This window comes from Salmo salar, chromosome ssa20 (genome assembly GCF_905237065.1).
Source record: "Salmo salar chromosome ssa20, Ssal_v3.1, whole genome shotgun sequence".
NCBI lineage: Eukaryota > Metazoa > Chordata > Actinopteri > Salmoniformes > Salmonidae > Salmo > Salmo salar.
Window position 1 is genome coordinate 42,539,751 of NC_059461.1, and position 21,491 is coordinate 42,561,241.

A 21,491-nucleotide genomic window follows, 5' to 3' on the forward strand; every position below is an offset into this window, starting at 1 on the left:
TGGAGGAAAGTAAACACAGTCTCAGAGACAGTCTCAGAGACAGTCTCCTCTGTCGCTATGGGGACATAGTCTATCCCAGACTCCAAATCTGTCCAATACCAGCCTGGTCCCAGATCTGGTGGTGCTGCCATTGTCAAACCATGACAGGGAGTTGGTATGATAGCACAAACAGACTGGGACGCAGGCTATTCCAATGCAACATTCACCCGAGTTTCTGTCTGCTTGGACATTATAACTAACTGGATGTTACTACAGATGTCAATGCTCAAGTGCTGTGGCTGCTAATTATACTGTAGATCAGGGGTGTCAAACTCATTCCATGAAGGGCCTAGTGTCTGCTGGTTTTTGTTTTTTCCTTTCAATTAAGACAGACAACCAGGTGAGGGGAGTTCCTTACTATTAGTGACCTTAATTCAACAATCAAGTACAAGGGAGGAGCGAAAACCCGCAGACTCTCAGTGGAATGAGTTTGACACATGCTGTAGAGGAATCTTATTATTCATTTAACCTTTATTTAACCAGGTAGGCTAGTTGAGAACAAGTTCTCATTTACAACTGCGACCTGGCCAAGATAAAGCATAGCAATTCGACACATACAACAACAGAGTTACACATGGAATAAACAAAACATAGTCAATAATACAGTTGAAAAAAATTAAAAAGTCTATATACAGTGAGTGCAAATGAGGTAAGTTAAGGCAATAAATAGGCCATGGTGGCGAAGTAATTACAATATAGCAATTAAACACTGGAATGGTAGATGTGCAGAAGATGAATGTGCAAGTAGAGATACTGGGGTGCAATGGAGCAAGATAAATAAATAAATAAAATACAGTATGGGGATGAGGTAGGTAGATAGATGGGCCATTTACAGATGGGCTGTGTACAGGTGCAGTGATCTGTGAGCTGCTCTGACAGCTGGTGCTTAAAGCTAGTGAGGGAGATATGAGTCTCCAGCTTCAGAGATTTTTGCAGTTCGTTCCAGTCATTGGCAGCAGAGAACTGGAAGGAAAGACGACCAAAGGAGGAATTGGCTTTGGGGGAATTGGCTGGAGCGCGTGCGACGAGTGGGTGCTGCTATGGTGACCAGTGAGCTGAGATAAGGAAGGGCTTTACCTAGCAGAGACTTGTAGATAACCTGTAGCCAGTGGGTTTGGCGACGAGTATGAAGCGAGGGCCAACCAACAAGAGTGTACAGGTCGCAATGGTGGGTAGTGTATGGGGCTTTGGTGACAAAACGGATGGCACTGTGATAGACTGCATCCAGTTTGTTGAGTAGAGTGTTGGAGGCCATTTTATAGATGACATCACCGAAGTCGAGGATCGGTAGGATGGTCAGTTTTACGAGGATATGTTTGGCAGCATGAGTGAAGGATGCTTTGTTGCGATATAGGAAGCCGATTCTAGATTTAATTTTGGATTGGAGATGCTTAATGTGAAAATGAAGCCAAAAATCATAGAACTATGTACAAACTATGTAGCTATACGTCAGTCTCTGCCAGCATAGTTGCTGTGCAGCTCTACAGAGCCAACATGGGTGGCCCAATTCAAAACACTATCAATAAGTCCCTAGGAGAATAGTTAACAGTCATTTCTCCATTGGATCAATGTACTTGATTGTAAACCTACTATGCTCTTATATTTGACACAGACAGGTATGGAGACATAACACTTCTACCACTGTTGATCAATCTACATTTCTGCAGATAGGCTGTTGCATGAGAAACATGATGGGACCCATCAAGAGACTGAGGCTGGTGGGAGGACAACACAGCCTGGGTTTGGCTAGGAGATGGTCAGCTGGAAGCCATAATTCCTGGGTTCAGACATAATCACTTCATCAGCAGTCAGTTCAGTGTATACTTCACTGCTACACTCCACTGCTCAAATCTCTCTCCCTGTTTGAGTTATATCTAGTCTGGTATTAGTGAGCAGACCTGGGTTCAAATGCTATTTGAAGTCTTTCAAATACTTGAGCCAGTGTTTCACCTATATTCATTAAGCATTGGTGGCCCACCGCTGCTAAATTGTTTGCACCGCTGCAATTTTTTACAAATAAATAAATATATTATATTTTTAAATATGTTTCTGTCAAGACACACTTAAATGATTAGTCGTTGGCTCAATGACTGGAAGTCTATGGGAACAGCTAACATGTAATTATGCTACCGCTAGTAGCAATGCACTACTGTGAATGGGGCTCTAAATCAACAACTTTGCTATACATATCAAAACTCTGAAGTCATTGATTCTAGCCAAGTGTGCTCTTGCCTTCATGTATTACTCAATAACTGCCTCACCATAACACCTCGGGACCAAGGCTGGGAACTAAATAATGTAGACACTTCTGTCACTCACTGTGTTTGAACACGGCAATTAAGTTCCTTCAAACATTCCACAGAACCATAAAAATGGACACTTGTGTTTCAATATGGGCACAACCACAGAATAAAATAGACCACAGAATGAATGACAGGATCTTCTCTATGGGTAATGCAGTGTGTCTGGGCTTGAATGTTTGTGTTGGTTTGACAGGAATACGCACCATCATTGGCATGTCTTACACAGTCCTGAAAGACTGCATGCCACTTCTGCTGTTCTTTCTCCGTTACCACACAGAAGTAGTAGTGGCGGGCGTACGGGTGCCACAGGATCAGAGGGAACTGGGTGGCACACTTCAGGAAGGGAGAGTTACCCACTTTAGCCTTTACACCTGGAACACACAATCACCTTTATGCACCAAGTACATTTACATGTAACAGGAATTTTGATATGGTGAAATGGTGTTGACAATGCTTCACAATAAACCAAATATGCAGACGTAATAATTTACAGTCTATACAACACTGCATCAAACAGTCCTGCACCAGTAGGGAAGTGATCCTTTCTGCACATGTTGTGAACCATCCAGTAGCACAAAAACAGCCCTTAAGAAACAGGAACATGCCCACATTACATCAAATAACAGTGAGCTGTTCATAATAAGTGCAATAGGAGGTCTCCGTTCCTCTTTAAAATGATGACATATGACATTTATGGGAGGAGTCTTAACATATGTAGGTTGGCATTTATTGTCCTGAATCTTGCCCTGGAGGCAGCTCTGCAGTGTTCACTAGCTGGCACAGCCACAGTCTGATGTTAACCCTAACCACACTGCTAACCCTAATTAAGACCAAAAAGCTAATGTTTGTTTTCATGATAGGCAATTTTGACTTCTCAGCTGGCCGATCTAGCAGAAATCGCTCAGTTTTGGTGCCAGGGCAAGATTCATGACAGTAAACGTTAACCTGCATAACATGTGCCTCACCCCCATCGCTGGTTCTCAGTCCTAACATGTTCTCACCAGGCAGGCTGTTGTTGAGCAGCTCCAGGTACTGATCCATTGAAGTCAGCACTTTATACCCAGCACAGTTGATGTTTCCCTTGGGGTGAAGCCCTCTCTCATGAGACTGAGGGGGAACACAAGGACAAGGCAGATTTAACGCTCTATTGCATCTTTATCCCCAAACGTGAAACTTGTTGACAATATGACATTTATGAGAATGAGCCTTGCAGATATAATACACATCTAGAACTCCATGTACACTACAGGGATTTACACATTTTATTAGCCAATTCACTAATACTGACAAATGCACCATCTTAATGTTAAACTGAGCTAAGGTGTGTGTGTGTGTGTGGTGGGGGGGGGACATTTGAATGAAATCTTCCCTTACCGCTTTGTTGTCATAGTAGTTGATAGTGTAGGAGTCAGGAACGAAGAGAAAGTGGTTTCTCCATTTATTGTTCTCCTCCAGAAACTGGAACAGAGCTCCAGAGAAGATGGATCTATTCTCCAGAGGAACCTGAGTGGGCCAGACAGGGAAGTCTGTAAAAACCTTCTGATGACTGGCATCTAGGGACATCACCTCTTTGGTGGACTGGTCCAACTTCATGGACCAAGGACTGGCCTACAATTTAAAGCCTTGGAGTTCCTCTTGAAACATCAGGCATACTTACTACATTGCCATGTGGTGCTACTGTGTGATGTCTCAAATGTAGTCTAGACACGGTAGTGTTGATTAATTTATCCAATCATTTGCCCATCAAGACAGTATTGTTGTTCTCAGGAAAACATCCGACATTTCTCAAAAACCTCACTGACAATAAAACTGCAATCTCTTACACAGCCTCATGTAGTTAGCATTGTCAGTGCAGCTGTAGTGACAGACAGAATGTAGCTAACTGTTTCTCTTTACAAGAGTGTTACAGGCCTTTAAAAACAGGGCAACAGGCTTAACACTGGACCCTCAGGAGAACCCTAATAAAAGAGTTAGACTAGGGGCTCGATTCAAACCGTAGCGCTAATGTTCAGCATTAATGTGCTTACAGACTGGCTGCAGTAAGCATCAAAAGGTCTGGGAGTAGGCCGGCAGGTGGAAAACGCAAGAGGCGGCAAAATTTTAAATTAGCTGAAGTCTTGAACATGCGCAACACATGGTTGACCAATTTTTTTATGACAACATTCGAGCTGACAACCCGGGACCGCTGGTCTCTACACACGGTAGGCAAATATTATTGTGGTTCGACTGCCATTTACAGTGGCCCATGTGCAAATCGCCTTTATAGAGCGGTTCAAATGTAAAGGTAATGACCAATTGAGCCGACATGACAACGTTTACGGTGAATGCAGTCTCTGCTAAGGCGGGAACATTGCCTTTAAAATGTAAATTGTGCTACAAAGCAGATCTTCAGCACTACGGATTTAAATCGAGCCCTAGGGTCCTCTGTAGTGACGTCACTCGCCCTAAAGTCAAATGTGGCGGTGGCTCAAGAAGTTGACTTGATACCTCAGGGAGAGTGGCATCACACCATGGCAACTTTTACTTCACATCTGTTACACAGAGATGGAAATCTCTCAATGTTCCTTGAATGATTCTCTGTAGCCTAGCACAGAACTCTAAACTACTGTTTACTCCTCTGGCTTAAGTGGGAGTGGCAAGGACTTCTCATGCTGTAGCTACTATTATATCTGAACACACTTCAATCTTCAGAACAAAGTGAGTGTAAATCTGTTTTATATCTGTTCTGTACCACTCAGATCAATTTGATATAGTGAGGCGAGTTTCTTCAGGTTCAACATAATGTGGGCAAAGTGTTCCAAAATGTCAGCACTTCAGGTGTTATTCTGTCACCTTATCAGGGCAGAAACAGAGTAGAGGACAGGAGCAGGGGACAAGAGGAGTGGAGGAGAAAGTGTTAGTTACCTTGCGGTGCAGTAGCTGTGGCTGGGGTCCACCTCCTCCCTCGATGTCAAAGCGGACCTTGTTGAAGAGGGCCACTGCATACTGTTGCTCATACAGACGGCTAAACTCTCCAATCACCTCGCCTGTCCTGGCTGCGGGAGGAAGGACAGGTCAGGGGTGTATTAGGGGACATGAAACACTCAATGTTGAAGATATGGAGTCAACTCAGCTCTATTCATAATATTTCTACACTTCTGATTGTTCTGTAATGCTACTCCCTGAACAGACCCAAGTTGTTGCAAATCAAATGTTGTATGATGACATCCCCTGTCAATAGTGATGTATTAGTGTATTCTTCATTCATGTGTTATGTAACAGTCTGAATGCAGAGTCGCCTTGTGCCTGTTACCTCGATCACTATTTACTACGCTTAGCATGCTGTAAAAAAATAATTACCACATTTCACATGGTCCTTTATCAGAATGTCCACACAGCAGTGTTTGCATTACAGAGTTAGCCTTCAGTTCAGCATTTCAATATTTTACCAAAATGGAGTTGGCATGGCAACAAACCTGGCACACCATCAACCCGTTTGTGAAACTGAAAAGGCCTGACTTCAAAGTTACACCCCTGGACCATCAACAAACTAGTTTAGTGCTCTGTTAGTGTGACTTGATCTTGATTTTGATTTGATTTGACTGTAAACGTAGCGTAGGGAGGAATGGTCTGCTGGCAGGGTAGAGGGAGACTGTAAACGTAGCGTAGGGAGGAATGGTCTGCTGGCAGGGTAGAGGGAGACTGTAAACGTAGCGTAGGGAGGAATGGTCTGCTGGCAGGGTAGAGGGAGACTGTAAACGTAGCGTAGGGAGGAATGGTCTGCTGGCAGGGTAGAGGGAGACTGTAAACGTAGCGTAGGGAGGAATGGTCTGCTGGCAGGGTAGAGGGAGACTGTAAACGTAGCGTAGGGAGGAATGGTCTGCTGGCAGGGTAGAGGGAGACTGTAAACGTAGCGTAGGGAGGAAATGGTCTGCTGGCAGGGTAGAGGGAGACTGTAAACGTAGCGTAGGGGAGGAATGGTCTGCTGGCAGGGTAGAGGGAGACTGTAAACGTAGCGTAGGGAGGAATGGTCTGCTGGCAGGGTAGAGGGAGACTGTAAACGTAGCGTAGGGGAGGAATGGTCTGCTGGCAGGGTAGAGGGAGACTGTAAACGTAGCGTAGGGAGGAATGGTCTGCTGGCAGGGTAGAGGGAGACTGTAAACGTAGCGTAGGGGAGGAATGGTCTGCTGGCAGGGTAGAGGGAGACTGTAAACGTAGCGTAGGGAGGAATGGTCTGCTGGCAGGGTAGAGGGAGACTGTAAACGTAGCGTAGGGAGGAATGGTCTGCTGGCAGGGTAGAGGGAGACTGTAAACGTAGCGTAGGGAGGAATGGTCTGCTGGCAGGGTAGAGGGAGACTGTAAACGTAGCGTAGGGAGGAATGGTCTGCTGGCAGGGTAGAGGGAGACTGTAAACGTAGCGTAGGGAGGAATGGTCTGCTGGCAGGGTAGAGGGAGACTGTAAACGTAGCGTAGGGAGGAATGGTCTGCTGGCAGGGTAGAGGGAGACTGTAAACGTAGCGTAGGGAGGAATGGTCTGCTGGCAGGGTAGAGGGAGACTGTAAACGTAGCGTAGGGAGGAATGGCCTGCTGGCAGGGTAGAGGGAGACTGTAAACGTAGCGTAGGGAGGAATGGCCTGCTGGCAGGGTAGAGGGAGACTGTAAACGTAGCGTAGGGAGGAATGGCCTGCTGGCAGGGTAGAGGGAGACTGTAAACGTAGCGTAGGGAGGAATGGTCTGCTGGCAGGGTAGAGGGAGACTGTAAACGTAGCGTAGGGAGGAATGGCCTGCTGGCAGGGTAGAGGGAGGCTCAGTGGTTCACCCTCTTCCAGAGAGGGACTCAGGAGGGATAGCTAGAACCGGGCCAGGCGTAGGGGACAGAACGGCACCTGCATTCCAGATGGCACTCTATTCCCTTAATAGCGCACTACTTTTACTCTGGTCAACATAGGGAACAGGGTGCCATTTGGGATACAAACCATGGCTTGGGTTCTCCCATCTACTGCTCTGTGGACCAATCATATTCTAATACCACATAAACCAACCCATAACCCTTCAGGACCCAGCTGCAAACCATCCTTATCCACACTCTGTGGAGATACAATTATTCAGTATACCAGAGTGCTTACAAACAAGGGAGAATAGGTCAGTGATCTACAGTACAAACATGCCAAACTATAATTAAAGTCGGCAAAATATGCATTTTTGATACAGCACTTCTACAGGAAATATTCTAATGTTCGACAGTTGTAATTATAACTGGAGCAGAGATCATCTTCCTCTGATCCCATCTGTTCTGCATTGCAGTTATGAAATGTTTATTTTACTGGAGGAGAGTAGAGGTGGTTGGGGGGAATAAAAATGATGAGAGATAGCAGATCAGAGTAGCTTTCTAAAGACTGTACTGTAATTGAAGCCTCTGGTAAAGCCATAAGGCAGTCAGTCAAAGGGTCTGGGGGGGCTTGAGTCATAGGACCATAGAAACATAAAATTACTCAATGGATCTAATGGCTGATTCAATTTCTATGAACTGAACTAAAGAATTATGCTAAGGAACCAAGTCATGGGGAGGAATAACAGGCGGCAGATCACCAACGTGGGTTGTCCACTATTATTAACATGTAGGAGAGACAGGAGAACAGTAAAGTCCACCATGAGCCACTCCCCATGGCCTTCAAACATAGACCTTCAATAACATCTAGCAGGTGCAACTCTACATTTCCACTTTCAGTCCATCCTTTGTGCTCCCACTGCCTCAAGAGTGGATCTAGCAGAGAACAAACATCCTGACTGACAACAGAGTACAGAACTGCACATTGCTGCACCACTCCCAGGTAGCCCAAATCCATCCAGTCACCAGACTGATGGTTTCTCAAGGTCATTTCCATCTGATAGGAACCATGGGCACCAACAAGCGAAGTTCAAGCCTAGCATGTCAAATGAAGTCTTTTATTTTTTAAGGCATATTTATAAAAAATAAAATAAAATAAATAAAAAAACCAACCATTTTCTATCCTAAAAATGTGGAATAAGCAAAGGCTTTGATTTCTGGGGGGTTCTTTGCGTCTAGGGGATTCTTCCAATAAGTGTGTTTTTGTCAAATTCTGTGTAAATTGTTAAAAGTAGTCCTTGTGCAGAGAGTTGTATGGTTTGTTTAACTTTGAAAATCAATGGTTTTTGATTGGCATACATTTTAATTGAGAAAAAAAAAAAAAAAAAAGAGTCTCAGCGCATTTCCATGACCATGGAATTTCCCTGAACTCAACACCCACAGATTCTGCAGCATCTGTGTTTGTGACAGCTATTCAGTCTCACGTAGTTCACCTCCTTTATGTAGCGAGTCTACTGCACCAACTTTTCTACAGTAAAATTAAGTCTAAGAATAAAACAGACAGGTCAATACAGGTTGTTCAATTAAGCATCGAGTGGTCTGTGAGGCTTGAAAAGCCAGTGGTGGTAATATTGGACAGAAATAAGATGAAAGTCTGAGGAATGTCTTGGCTGTGGTGGGCCTGGCCAGCTGGCCGACTTGGAAGGAAGTCTCTGTGGAATGTAACCATTAATAAGAAAGCTCAGTCAGGGAGGAAAGAGAAAGTCCAGTGTCTCCATCACAGTGCTACTAATTGAACAAAACCTGGAAATGAGTTCAATGGTTATGGTCCCATTAAAGGGTTAGCGATGTTTGAACTGTTCCTGATGAAAAACTTAACCAGGCAGTGGGAGCTAGGAGAGAGAGGGGGCCTGGGTCTCAATGTAGTCTACAGCAGTTATTAGGAGAATCAAGTTGGCTGAGCAAACCCTTCACTCACTGACAGTGTGACAATCCAACTCGTCTTATGTTGGGAGTGTGGAAAAGAGTCACTTTTGAGAGCTTGTGACAGGCCTGAGGAGTACAAACCACAAGATAAGTGTTTGTACGTCACTTGATTGAGTCACACAGACGTGCCACTCTTCTCAAACATGACACAAGAATAGATATCCTGATGAAATCAGACGAACAGACAGGCAGTGTTTACCCCGACTATTATGATTGTAACAAGGTAACAAAGAGCACTCTGTATGACTTTGGCAGACTTGATAAACACTACAGAGATTCACAGTGAGGTGTGAGTGGTTGGTTTGGCGGCATGACACAGTTGACATACTCCCAACACTGTCCTTTGAGTTACTCTGTTGTTTTGAAGTGAGGCATGATCACATGGTGACAGGAACCAATGGACCTCTTGAGCAAAGAAAAAACATGTATTCATCTCAGTCCATTATGCTTAGTAGACAGCATGAAGGAGCTGAACTGGCAGATAATACAGTCCCTGTTCAACTGGCCTCAACTGCCTTTTAGGCTACACTTGAATAAACTTCCCTGCAACTCATGTTCTGTGAAGGAACGTCTGGTTCAACTGAGAACTTCTCTGACGAAGCAGCCAACACGCCGACCTTGTGTCTGTTGACGCTGTTCCCAAACTTCAGCAGAATCAAAAATGGAAAATAAACTTCCCAGCCTCATGTTGTGTGAAAACTAGCATACAGTATCATGGGCCTCAGAGTTGACAAGACCGGTCTCATAATCCCCAACTCCACTGTGTCCTAGAGGTCTGGAGCATGAGTGGGGGAAACGTGAAGTTCAGATGGGTTTGTGTGCGTTCTCTCTGCAGTGGGAGGATGGGTGAGGGTTCCTTCTTCATGTAGTTAGGACTGTGGGCTGAGGGAGTGTCTCTCTGTCAGAGTGGTGAAGGGGAGGAAGGCAGGTGCTGCTGACTGGGCATGAGGGGCCATGTGGGGGAAGACAGCAACAGCTCTCAAGAACCGAGGGAAGAACAAAATGAGCTGAAAGAGCACGCACAAAAAACACTAGATCCAGGCTTGTGTCCTAAAATGGCACCCTATTGCCTTTATAGTGCACTATATAGTAGGGAGGGGAATTGCCAGGGACCTCACGATAATTAGGTATCGATACAATATTTATTACAATTCTATATTTATTTCAATTTGTCCCAAACTTATTGCTCACTATATGTATTTTGCAGAGAGACAAAGCATGAGAAAATGAGTTTCAGTCAGGGAAATAAAAGTACTGAAAACATGTTTTGCTGACAATTTTAAAGAAAAGATATAGAACAAGCTATAGGATGAAAAATACCAGAGTTTTGGTGCAGGTACAGCCGACTAGCACTAGATAACGCTGCCTATCAACAACAACAAAAATAATTGCTATAACATTGTTTCAAAAATAATCCCACCCCCCGTTTGACAGGAGATGATTCATCAGACCCAGCTAATCCAGTCTACCAGAAGCAGTACAGGACATCCATTTACTCACTGTCATCATTACTGATGTAGATGGTAGAGCGATAGAAAAAAGGATTACTTCTAAATGTACGGTCTTCTACGTTCTATTGTATATACACTGAGTAAATGGGCTTGAGTTAAGACATGCTTGGGCTTGAGTGACATACACGTGTCAGCATACATTGCTATAATGCTTTTGATGTATAAAGGGCTAGTATATGGTTCTGTAACGGCATTATACAGGACTGTCGACTAACCAAATTAGGAGGCACAAAATACCAATTGAAGTGGATCAAGAGGGCCTTAATTCAAATCACACATAATTCAGTTAGATACAATATGCTTTAGTGCACAGACTGAAGAGAATCCATCCTTCAGTGCAAGTGTACAGCCTGGCTACTATAGGGAGTTAATGGGGATACATTATTTCCTGTTTTAGGTAGGAAGTCCATGTCAATATTGTGTATATAGTATACTACAAGATTGATCTCTACACCGCTGTCAAGCAGTAACACTGAGGGTCATTAGGTCATCGCCCTATTAGCCTCCTTTATGTTCCCTTACTTCCACTTTGATGGAGAAGAACTGATAGAAGAGCTGAAGAGACAGGTGAGTATCTGAAGCTCTATCTGCACAGGACACCAGCATTACTATAGAATGTCGGTCATGTCATTATTACCCCAGCAGGTCTGTTTTTCCAGTGGATGATTCCAACAGAATAAGTTTTACCAAACTGCCCATTATTCGTTTTTTCCCTCATTCACAATTGGCCATTATGACAGAAGCCTGGAACTCTTCTAGGTGTGAAGATATTTAATGTCTAGGGACATCCTAATATTGGCCTTCAGTTCGGAGAAAGTCCAAATAATAATGCATATCAATAAGAACCGTGAACTGTAACCTACGCAGACATCTAATTAACTGACATATTTGTCAATGTATCAATTCATTGACACAATATGGTCCACTTCATCTTTTAAAAAGAGAAGAATGGCACTAGGAAGGTTGATCTATTACAGAACAGATCATTCATCTGTAGGCTATGTGCATAGCACTTTGTTTAAGCATCAATTTGTTCACATGTTCTTACCCAAACTAAGTGCAGCACCTGTCCAACTGTAATGTCACTCAAAAACACAGGGATGACTATTCACACAGGTTAAGTATTATCAGATTATCCCCCAGTAAAACTTTTTTTTTAATCTTTATTTTAACAGGGAAAACAGACTGAGACCTGGATCTCTTTTACGGCTGTGCCCTGTGTAAACATGTTGACATGTACAGTTTTAGGCATACAGACAAGAACATTGCAAACATACAAAACAAAAGACAATTCAACAGAAACAATCACAGACAACATCATATTGATCCTCCATAACATTTTTGAAATGGGCAAGGGACACCAGAGTGTCTAACTTAAGTTGGATCTGCAGTTTGTTCCATAAATAAGGTGCAAAGGAACTAAAGGCAGTCCTACCCAACTCTGTGGAGACCGCAGGAGTCTCTAATGTAATCCACATCTGTGATCTGGTTTTAAAATTAGTATATCTAGTAGAAATGAATGATATATAGAGGTAGTTTTAAAAGAAGTGCTTTATAAATAAACAAGAGAGCATGTTGCTCTTGCCTCACAGATAGAGAGGCCCAACCCACATGTTGATATAGGATACAGTGATGAGTTTTGTAACTATCACCCGTGATAAACCTGAGTGCACAATGGTAAATAGCATCCAGTGGTTTTAATGTGTTTGCCGATGCATGCATATAGATAATATCACCATAATCTAAAACGGACATAAAAGTAGCCTGCACAATTTGTTTTCTATTTGCAGAGGACAGACAAGCTCTGTTTCTGTAAAAGGAACCCTATCTTGAATGAGCTTTTTTCCCAATTCAGTAACATGTTTTTTAAAAGAAAGCCTATCACCTAACCATACCCCTAAGTATGTATATGCAGAGACCTGTTTGATTTCAGTACCATCCAAGCTAGTGATTACAAAAGTGTTTCTAACTGAGAGTTTAGACCTAGAAAAAAAACATGACATTTGTTTTCTTAGCATTTAAAACAAGTTTAAGCTGTAAAAGAGACCCCTGTAGTTTCCTAAAATCAGATTCCAACTGCATTAAAGCTTGGTCCGCTGTTGGAGCAATAGAGTACATCACTGTGTCATCTGCATATAAAATGGAATTTACAATATCTGACATCATCACCAATGTTGTTTATATAAAGTGAGAACAATAGTGGGCCAATTATTGAACCCTGAGGGACCCCTTTAAGTAACTGTAAGGGGTCAGACTTTACCCCGTCGACCATGACGGCCTGAGTTCTATCTTTAAGATGGTTTTATGACTATCGGCAGGCATCAATGCCCAGTCCTATAGATGACAGCTTACTCAAAAGAATAGCATGGTCTACAGTGTCAAAAGCTTTTGACAAATCTACAAACAACGCAGCACAGTGCTTTCTATCATCTAAGGCATTTGCAATATCATTTACAACAAGAATAGTGGCCGATGTGGTACTGTGTTTAGATCTAAAACCAGATTGATTGGTGCTAAGAATACTGTTAGCAGAAAGAAAAGAATGTAACTGTAGATTCTAGGATCTTTGCCAGACAAGGGAGCCTAGAGATGGGTCGATAGTTATCCAAATCACTACCGTCACCTCCCTTATGTAATGGCAGAACAAAAGCTGCTTTCCACACCTTAGGGATATTTCCTGTGCTTAATGTTAGATAAAAAATGTGTGTCACTGAACCAGCAATGATAGGTGCCACACACTTAAGTAAGTACGGGTCTAAATTGTCTTAGTATCAATGGCACACAGGGCAGCTAAAACCTCTGCTTCGGTTATTTTCTGGAAACTAAAAACAGGGTTACCATTTTACAGAGTAACGGTTGAAAAGCAAGACGAAAAATCAACTAACTGGCCAGTACCACAATGGCCACTTTTCCTTTCAAATAAAAAACCAGCAGAGATGAAATGCTCATTAAAAGCATCACAAATATCATTTTTTTCACTTAGGATACAGGAGTCTGAGGTAATTTGCTTAGGAAGTATCCCATCCGAATAGGGCCAAAGCTGCGTTACTGTGAGTCTAGCTGACGCCGTGTTGTGGTGTTCATTCATTTGGAGTGTTGTCATGTCCCAGCCTAGGATAATTGTCTTGGGGGCCTCAACAGTGCTGAGTCTGGTTAACAGAAGGGTTTCTGCATACCATCCTGTCCTGTTCCAATGCCTCACTGGAGAAGGCTGTCTCTAATGACACTGTTCCCTATATATAGACACACACCCACACCACACTGCTTTAGACCAGAACAATTCTTTAGCAACCACAGCTTTACATAAAATCCACTAACTTCTTTAGTTAAGTGCATGTTGAAAAATTCTACACACTACCTGTCAAAAGTTTTAGAACACCTACTCATTCAAAGGTTCTTTATTTTTACTATTTTCTACATTGTAGAGTGATAATATAGACATCAAAACTATGAAATAACATATGGAATCATATAGTAAGCAAAATAGTTAAACATATCAAAATGTGTTATATTTGAAATTCTTCAAATCGCCACCCTTTGCCTTGATGACAGCTTTGCACACTCATGGCACTCTCTCAACCAACTTCATCTGGAATGCTTTTCCAACAGTCTTGAAGGAGTTACCACATATGCTGAGCACTTGTTGGCTGCTTTTCCTTCGCGCTGTGGTCCAACTCATCCGAAACCATCTCAATTTGTTTGAGGTCGGGTGATTGTGGAGGCCAGGTCATCTGATGCAGAACTCCTCCACTCTTCTTGGTCAAATAGCCCTTACACAGCCTGGAGGTGTGTTGTATAATTGTCCTGTTGAAAAACAAACGATAGTCCCACTAAGCGCAAACCAGATGGGATGGTGTATCGCTGCAGAATTCTGTGGTAGCCATGCTGGTTAAGTGTGCCTTAAATTCTAAATAAATCACAGACAGTGTCACCAGCAAAGCACCCCCACACCATAACACCTCCTCCTCCATGCTTTACAGTGGGAAATACACATGCAGAGATCATCCGTTCACCCACACCCCGTCTCACAAAGACACGGCGGATGGAACCAAAAATCTTCAATTTGGACTCCAGACCAAAGGACAAAATTCCACCGGTCTAATATCCATTGCTCGTGTTTCTTGGTCCAAGTAAGTCTCTTCTTCTTATTGGTGTCCTTTAGTAGTGGTTTCTAAACAGCAATTTGACAATGAAGGCCAGATTCACACTGTCTCCTCTGAACAGTTGATGTTGAGATGTGCCTGTTACTTGAACTTTGAGAAGCATTTATTTGGGCTGCAATTTCTGAGGCTGGTAACTCTAATGAACTTATCCTCTGCAACAGAGGTAACTCTGGGTCATCCTTTCCTGTGGCTGTCCTCATGAGAGATAGTTTCATCATAGCGCTTGATGGTTTTTGCAACTGCACTTGAAGAAACTGTCAAAGTTGTTGAAATGTTCCATATTGACTGACCTTCATGTCTTACAGTAATGATGGACTTTTGTTTTTCTTCATTTATTTGAGCTGTTCATGCCATAATATGGACTTGGTCTTTTACCAAAAAGGGCCAATGCCAAGAGTGTGCAAAACTGTCATCAAGGCAAAGGATGGCTATTTAAAGAATCTCAAATATAGATTTTTTTAACACTTTTTTGGTTACTACATGATTCCATATGCGTTATTCATAGTTTTGATGTCTTCACTATTATTCTACAACATAGAAAATAGGAAAAATAAATAAAAACCCTTGAGTGAGTAGGTGTTCCAAAACTTTTGACCGGTAATGTAGCTAACTGTGGGGAAATATTGAATTCAAGTAAAAAAAAATAACAATTTGAACTCTTGTCTTCCAGACAAATAGAATCCCATCTTTCTCAGGTCACCACAGAGCTTTAGAAAAACATTCCAATGGGATAGTCCCATAGACTGACTCACACACTTACACCCTGCTCTGCTGCCATCAAAGCAGAGAGTGTGTTTTAATGTTTGATTTAATGTGTGTAATGGCATAAACAGGGTAAATGGGCCCTAATGGGATTAGCCTAGATGTGTTGGACCATGTTGCCAGCGAGATAATCGCTAACCCATGGGTGTTTCTGCTACCTGTTCTTTCAAACAGACCTCTGTCCTCAAAAGGGTGTGGGTTAGAGAGAGTTAGAGAGAGAGAGAGAGAGCCCCGCCTTGCCAGGCCACGCAAAACCACCCTTTTAGCAGCCCACCACTCCCCACAGTGAAACCCTACAACAACCCTGCCTCTTTCTGCCACAAGGAAACATTGCACATTAGCATTTCTGGTATTCTAGCCCACACCCACTGACCGGTGATTCACAAGTTACTTACAAGGACATACTCTTGACCATGACACCAACTAAACAAAGTGAACCCAATCTAAAACCGGAAAGGAATGGTTAGTGGTGACCTCTTTCGAGAGACTACTGAAGACAACAATAGTCATGACATTCAGTCTTGAACAGGGCCATGGATATAGAGAGAGAGGACAGGAGAGACACACACACGGCACATAATGAACACTTCAGGGCTTGAAAGAATACCTTGGCGTCTTCAGGCTTTTGACACCCAGTACTTTAGAGCCTAGGAGACTACATGCAGCCCAAGGTCAGAGTTTCCCAAGGCCCAGTCAGAGTTTCCCCAGTCACAGGCACACATGCGTTTTTTCATGCATTCCTGGAATTCCACTTATGATACACAGGTCTCTGGATTGGCTGGCCAAGACATTAAAAGCATCACTCCAAATCCTAGAAGATTGCTGCCTGGTTTCCCTCTTATCGGCAAGGACCACTCCCTCATATGCTTCCCTGATCAAGGCATAGGGGAAGACTTTCATCTTCAGTCAAAGGTTTCCCCATCCTTCAGATTTTCACTGGTAGATCTTCATATTGATTTATATTGTCTGCAGCTTTGTTTATGCAATGTCCAAAGAATGGGAATGCTGGAACTGATTTTGATACCGGACAGTAAAATGCTCTGTGCCTGAAACCAGTGAAGTTCTTCTTAGGGTGAAGATGCTTTAAATACTCAATGAAAAACATACGCATTGATGTGTTAAGCTAAGCAATGATACTGAATGTCAATGTTGGGAGCATACATTCACTCATATAGCCCACCACGCCCTCCTAAATCCCTAAGTCTTATTCCACTATGATCAAGGCCCATCCTCTCAGCTGCCAGACTGGACACGTTTCTACAGGCACATCCATGAAACTGTCATACAGCCTGCTGCACAAGAGCCTAATCAGACAGTCAGATAAAACTCAGTTCTTATGCTCATCCTGGCCACAGCCTGGCCTATGGTTTTCACACAGCTAAAGAACAACTCCTTTAAAGTCACAAAAAGATCTTCAAGTTCCTCAGTGTCCACCTCACTAAGGATCCATCATGGTCCACACACACCAACACAGTCATGAAGAAGGCACAACATCTCTTCCCCCTCAGGAGCCTGAAAAGATTTGTCATGGGCAATCAGATTCTCAAAAAAGTTCAGCAGCTGCACCATTGAAAGCATCCTGACTGGCTGCATCACCACTTGGCATGGCAACTGCTTGGCATCCGACCGCAAGGCGTTACAATGGGTAGTGCGTATGGCCCAGTACATCACTAGGGCAGAGCTCCCTGCCATCCAGGACCTCTATACCAGGCAGTGTCATAGGAAGGCCCTAAAAATTGTCAAAGATTCCAGCCACCCAAGTCATAGACCGTTATCTCTGCTACCGCATGGCATACGGTACCAATGCACCAAGTCTCAAACCAACAGGACACCGAACAGCTTCTACCCTTAAGCCATAAGATTGCTAAATAGTTAGCTAACTATTTAACTCACTTTTTGGAGTCATCAAATACACTGCTGCTACAGTTCATCATTGTCACTTTATTCCTAGTTATATGTACATATCTACCTCAATTACCTCATACCCCTGCACATCAACTCAGTACTGGTACCCCGTATACACTGTTCTTCTGTTTATTATCTGTCTCTTTATCCCTAGTTATATGTACATATCTACCTCAATTACCTCGTACCCCTGCACATTAACTCAGTACTGGTAACCCTTGTATATAGCCATGTTAATACCTCATACCCCTCCACATCAACTCAGTACTGGTAGCCCTTGTATATAGCCATGTTAATACCTCATACCCCTGCACATCAACTCAGTACTGGTACCCTTTGTATATAGCCAAGTTATTGTTACTCATTATTATGCATTTTACTTTTCTATTATTTCTCTATTTCCTCTCTCTCTGCATTGTTGGGAAGGACCCGTAATACTATTACTGTTAGTCCACACCTGTTGTTTACAAAGCATGTGACAAATACAACAAAAACGTTTTTGAAAAAAAGTAACAACTTTTAAGCCATGCCTCTGTGTTTTACCCCAATAATGTTCAGTTCAGGACTATGAATAGGCTATATGTGATAATACTAAATAGTGGGAACTGGACTGGAAATTGAATAGATGGAATTAGTTCCTAGATGATCCTAGATGACAGAAAGTAATGTGGTGTAGGCTACCTTTGGCTCTTCATGAGGGCACACCAGGGAACTAGTGTTCCCTTCAGTGCAACATTAAATTGTTGGCAACATTGACGTTGAAGGCTACTGTTCAGTTTCACCCATTTAGGATCCGTCACCAACACACACACGCGCGCGCACACGCGTTACTGTGGTAAAGGCAAACATTGACAAAACCCCAACCCACCCACTCACCTGTAATGATCTCCTACTTGCCCTCATCCAGGTTTCTCGAAATCACGTCTCCCACAGCGACAAATGCAACTTCGCTTTTACCACAGTAACGCATCAGTGTGTGTAATCCCAACCCACCCACTCACCTGTAATGATCTCCCGTTTGCCCTCATCCAGGTGGCTCGAAATCACGGCTCCCATAGCGACAAATACAACTTAATCCAATGACAACTCTCCCGTTCGTTTCAAAGGCAAATAGAAAACACAAATCTACCAACACAGAAACAAATGAATACAGCAACAACTTTGAACTCTGGTGCCCCCTTCTCACCCTTACCTAAACCGCCAACATAACGTGATTAGTGAGATTGGAGTGCGTGCGGGAAAGAGCAGCGTTGAGCTGAGCACAAGGCTGCCGTCTATTATTTCGCATTGAGAGAGTAAAGGAGACACCCTCAATGTGAGTTCATATGCCAGTGAGGGGATTTGATTAATGCCCCGGGTGAACCGAGTTAGCGTTGATTCCATTCGTTTTGGAACAGTTCTGCCTCCCGGGCGTGATGGCTAGGTTAAGCACGTAGAGTAATGAGTAACGTCAGTATAACATTATGTAAATCATTGGTAGGATTCTGTTTTCAGTTTTTTATTTAGATAAAAAGGCTTTATCAGTCTTTCCAATTAAAACTAGTTTGATAATGCAAACATAGGCCTATATTTTTGGAAACGAGATGTATATTTCTGAACTATGCATCTTGCTGCCTTGTAGACACGACGAGCAGTAGCGCATACGCTGCTGTTCAATTTGAGAGGGGCGCTCCTCCCTCGCCGATTTTTCTTGTTCACGTCACGGGAAAAAGCCTACTACACTTAATCAAACTCCCTCAGTCTCATTTCTTTCGGCAAGCAAAGGTGTGGCTTCGACAGAGCTATGACTGATAGAGTCAATTCGTTACTATCAAGGGTGCGTCAAGAGATCGCGCTATGATCTGTTTAACTTTGCCGAGCGCCTATTCCAGAATTTCTAGCTGGAAGAGGGAGCTAAAGAGTTTCCATAATAGTTTTACGATATGTAAAGTGCTTGTATGAAATTAAACTGCGTTTGAACTATAAGCCACACTGCTGTGCTTAGTTATTATGCTACATTAGAAATGACCACAAATTTAGCCTAGCGGTTAGATTGGGCCGCTAACGAAAAGGTCGGTGGTTCGAATCCCCGAGCCGACAAGGTGAACAATCGGTCGATGTGTCCTTTGAGCAAGGCACTTAACCCTAACTGCTCCAAGTTAGGCATCGATAATGGGGGGATTCCATTATGCTGAGCCTCTTACAAGTGTTACATTGTGTGAAATTCATTACTAAATTTGTAGTTAACATTAATCCTACACTTATTTTAATACAAAAACATTTGATTCCGAGTTGGATAACAGTTTAAAACATATTTTTTTCTAGGTCGGAGCTCGTTTTTTCCGTGTTCCCAGTTGTCTTGAACACTCGGAAGTCGGAGATTTCCGAGTTTCTATTTGTTTTGAACGCGACATTTTTGGAGTTTGCCTGCCAAATAGCCGGTTAGTTATCTTTACCATTAAATATAGGCTATGTTTGAATTGTCTGACTTGTTTTCATTGAGAAGGCATATAAAGCGTGTTTATCAAAAGCAATCACTTTTTTATGTTAAAACACAGACTGCTACATAACTCCACGTGCTTAATTACGTCCCTTTTGTTTTGAGACAACTTCACTATGGGTTTGAATAGGGCACATGGCTCACGCCCGGGAGACAGCTCAGTTCCAAAAAAAATGCGATCAACTTTCACCCGCTGCAAAACACGCCTACCCGGGTGCTCGGGACAGTTTAATAGAATTTCCTCAATGGCTGACCGTGGCCCTGCAGGGGGAGATGGGATATACAAAAAAACACATTGACAATTCACACATGCGTATAATTGCCTACTTGAAATAGGACATATATATAAGTACACACACAACACTGTAGTTTATGAGTAAAATTATTTGGATGTATACTTTTTATTTATTTTTTATTTAACCTTTATTTAACTAGGCAAGTCAGTTAATAATAAATTCTTATTTACAATGACGGCCTACCAAAAGGCAAAAGGCCTCCTGCGGGGACAGGATTAAAAAAATAACTATATGTATGTGTGTGTATATATATACACTGCTCAAAAAAATAAAGGGAACACTTAAACAACACAATGTAACTCCAAGTCAATCACACTTCTGTGAAATCAAACTGTCCACTTAGGAAGCAACACTGATTGACAATAAATTGCACATGCTGTTGTGCAAATGGAATAGACAACAGGTGGAAATTATAGGCAATTAGCAAGACACCCCCAATAAAAGAGTGGTTCTGCAGGTGGGGACCACAGACCACATCTCGGTTCCTATGCATCCTGGCTGATGTTTTGGTCACTTTTGAATGCTGGCGGTGCTTTCACTCTAGTGGTAGCATGAGACGGAGTCTACAACCCACACAAGTGGCTCAGGTAGTGCAGCTCATCCAGGATGGCACATCAATGCGAGCTGAGGCAAGAAGGTTTGCTGTGTCTGTCAGCGTAGTGTCCAGAGCATGGAGGTGCTACCAGGAGACAGGCCAGTACATCAGGAGATGTGGAGTAGGCCGTAGGAGGGCAACAACCCAGCAGCAGGACCGCTACCTCCGCCGTTGTGCAAGGAGGAGCAGGAGAAGCACTGCCAGAGCCCTGCAAAATGACCTCCAGCAGGATGGTATGAGGGCCTGACGTCCACAGGTGGGGGTTGTGCTTACAGCCCAACACCGTGCAGGACGTTTGGCATTTGCCAGAGAACACCAAGATTGGCAAATTCGCCACTGGCGCCCTGTGCTCTTCACAGATGAAAGCAGGTTCACACTGAGCACGTGACAGACGTGACAGAGTCTGGAGACGCCGTGGAGAACATTCTGCTGCCTGCAACATCCTCCAGCATGACCGGTTTGGCGGTGGGTCAGTTGTGGTGTGGGGTGGCATTTCTTTGGGGGGCCGCACAGCCCTCCATGTGCTCGCCAGAGGTAGCCTGACTGCCATTAGGTACCGAGATGAGATCCTCAGACCCCCTGTGAGACCATATGCTGGTGCGGTTGGCCCTGGGTTCCTCCTAATGCAAGACAATGCTAGACCTC

At 43.3% G+C, this 21,491-nt stretch overlaps 1 protein-coding gene across 2 annotated transcripts in view; it reads right to left on the reverse strand.

Annotated features, from left to right (window-relative positions):
* LOC106580628 (protein Niban 2) overlaps positions 1–18,831 on the reverse strand; it is a 47,035-nt gene extending 28,204 nt beyond the window's left edge. Inside the window, exons 1-5 of one of the 2 annotated variants that reach the window (XM_014161887.2) lie at positions 18,478–18,831; positions 5,247–5,377; positions 3,717–3,845; positions 3,308–3,449; positions 2,546–2,713 (exon numbers count right to left, since the gene is read on the reverse strand). In XM_014161887.2, coding sequence (XP_014017362.1) covers positions 2,546–2,713; positions 3,308–3,449; positions 3,717–3,845; positions 5,247–5,377; positions 18,478–18,532 — 625 coding nt within the window. In that variant the 5' untranslated portion in view covers positions 18,533–18,831. The remainder of the gene's footprint in view (positions 1–2,545; positions 2,714–3,307; positions 3,450–3,716; positions 3,846–5,246; positions 5,378–18,477) is intronic. The other variant, XM_014161888.2, reaches the window with a different exon arrangement.
* Between the last annotated feature and the right edge of the window lie 2,660 nt (positions 18,832–21,491).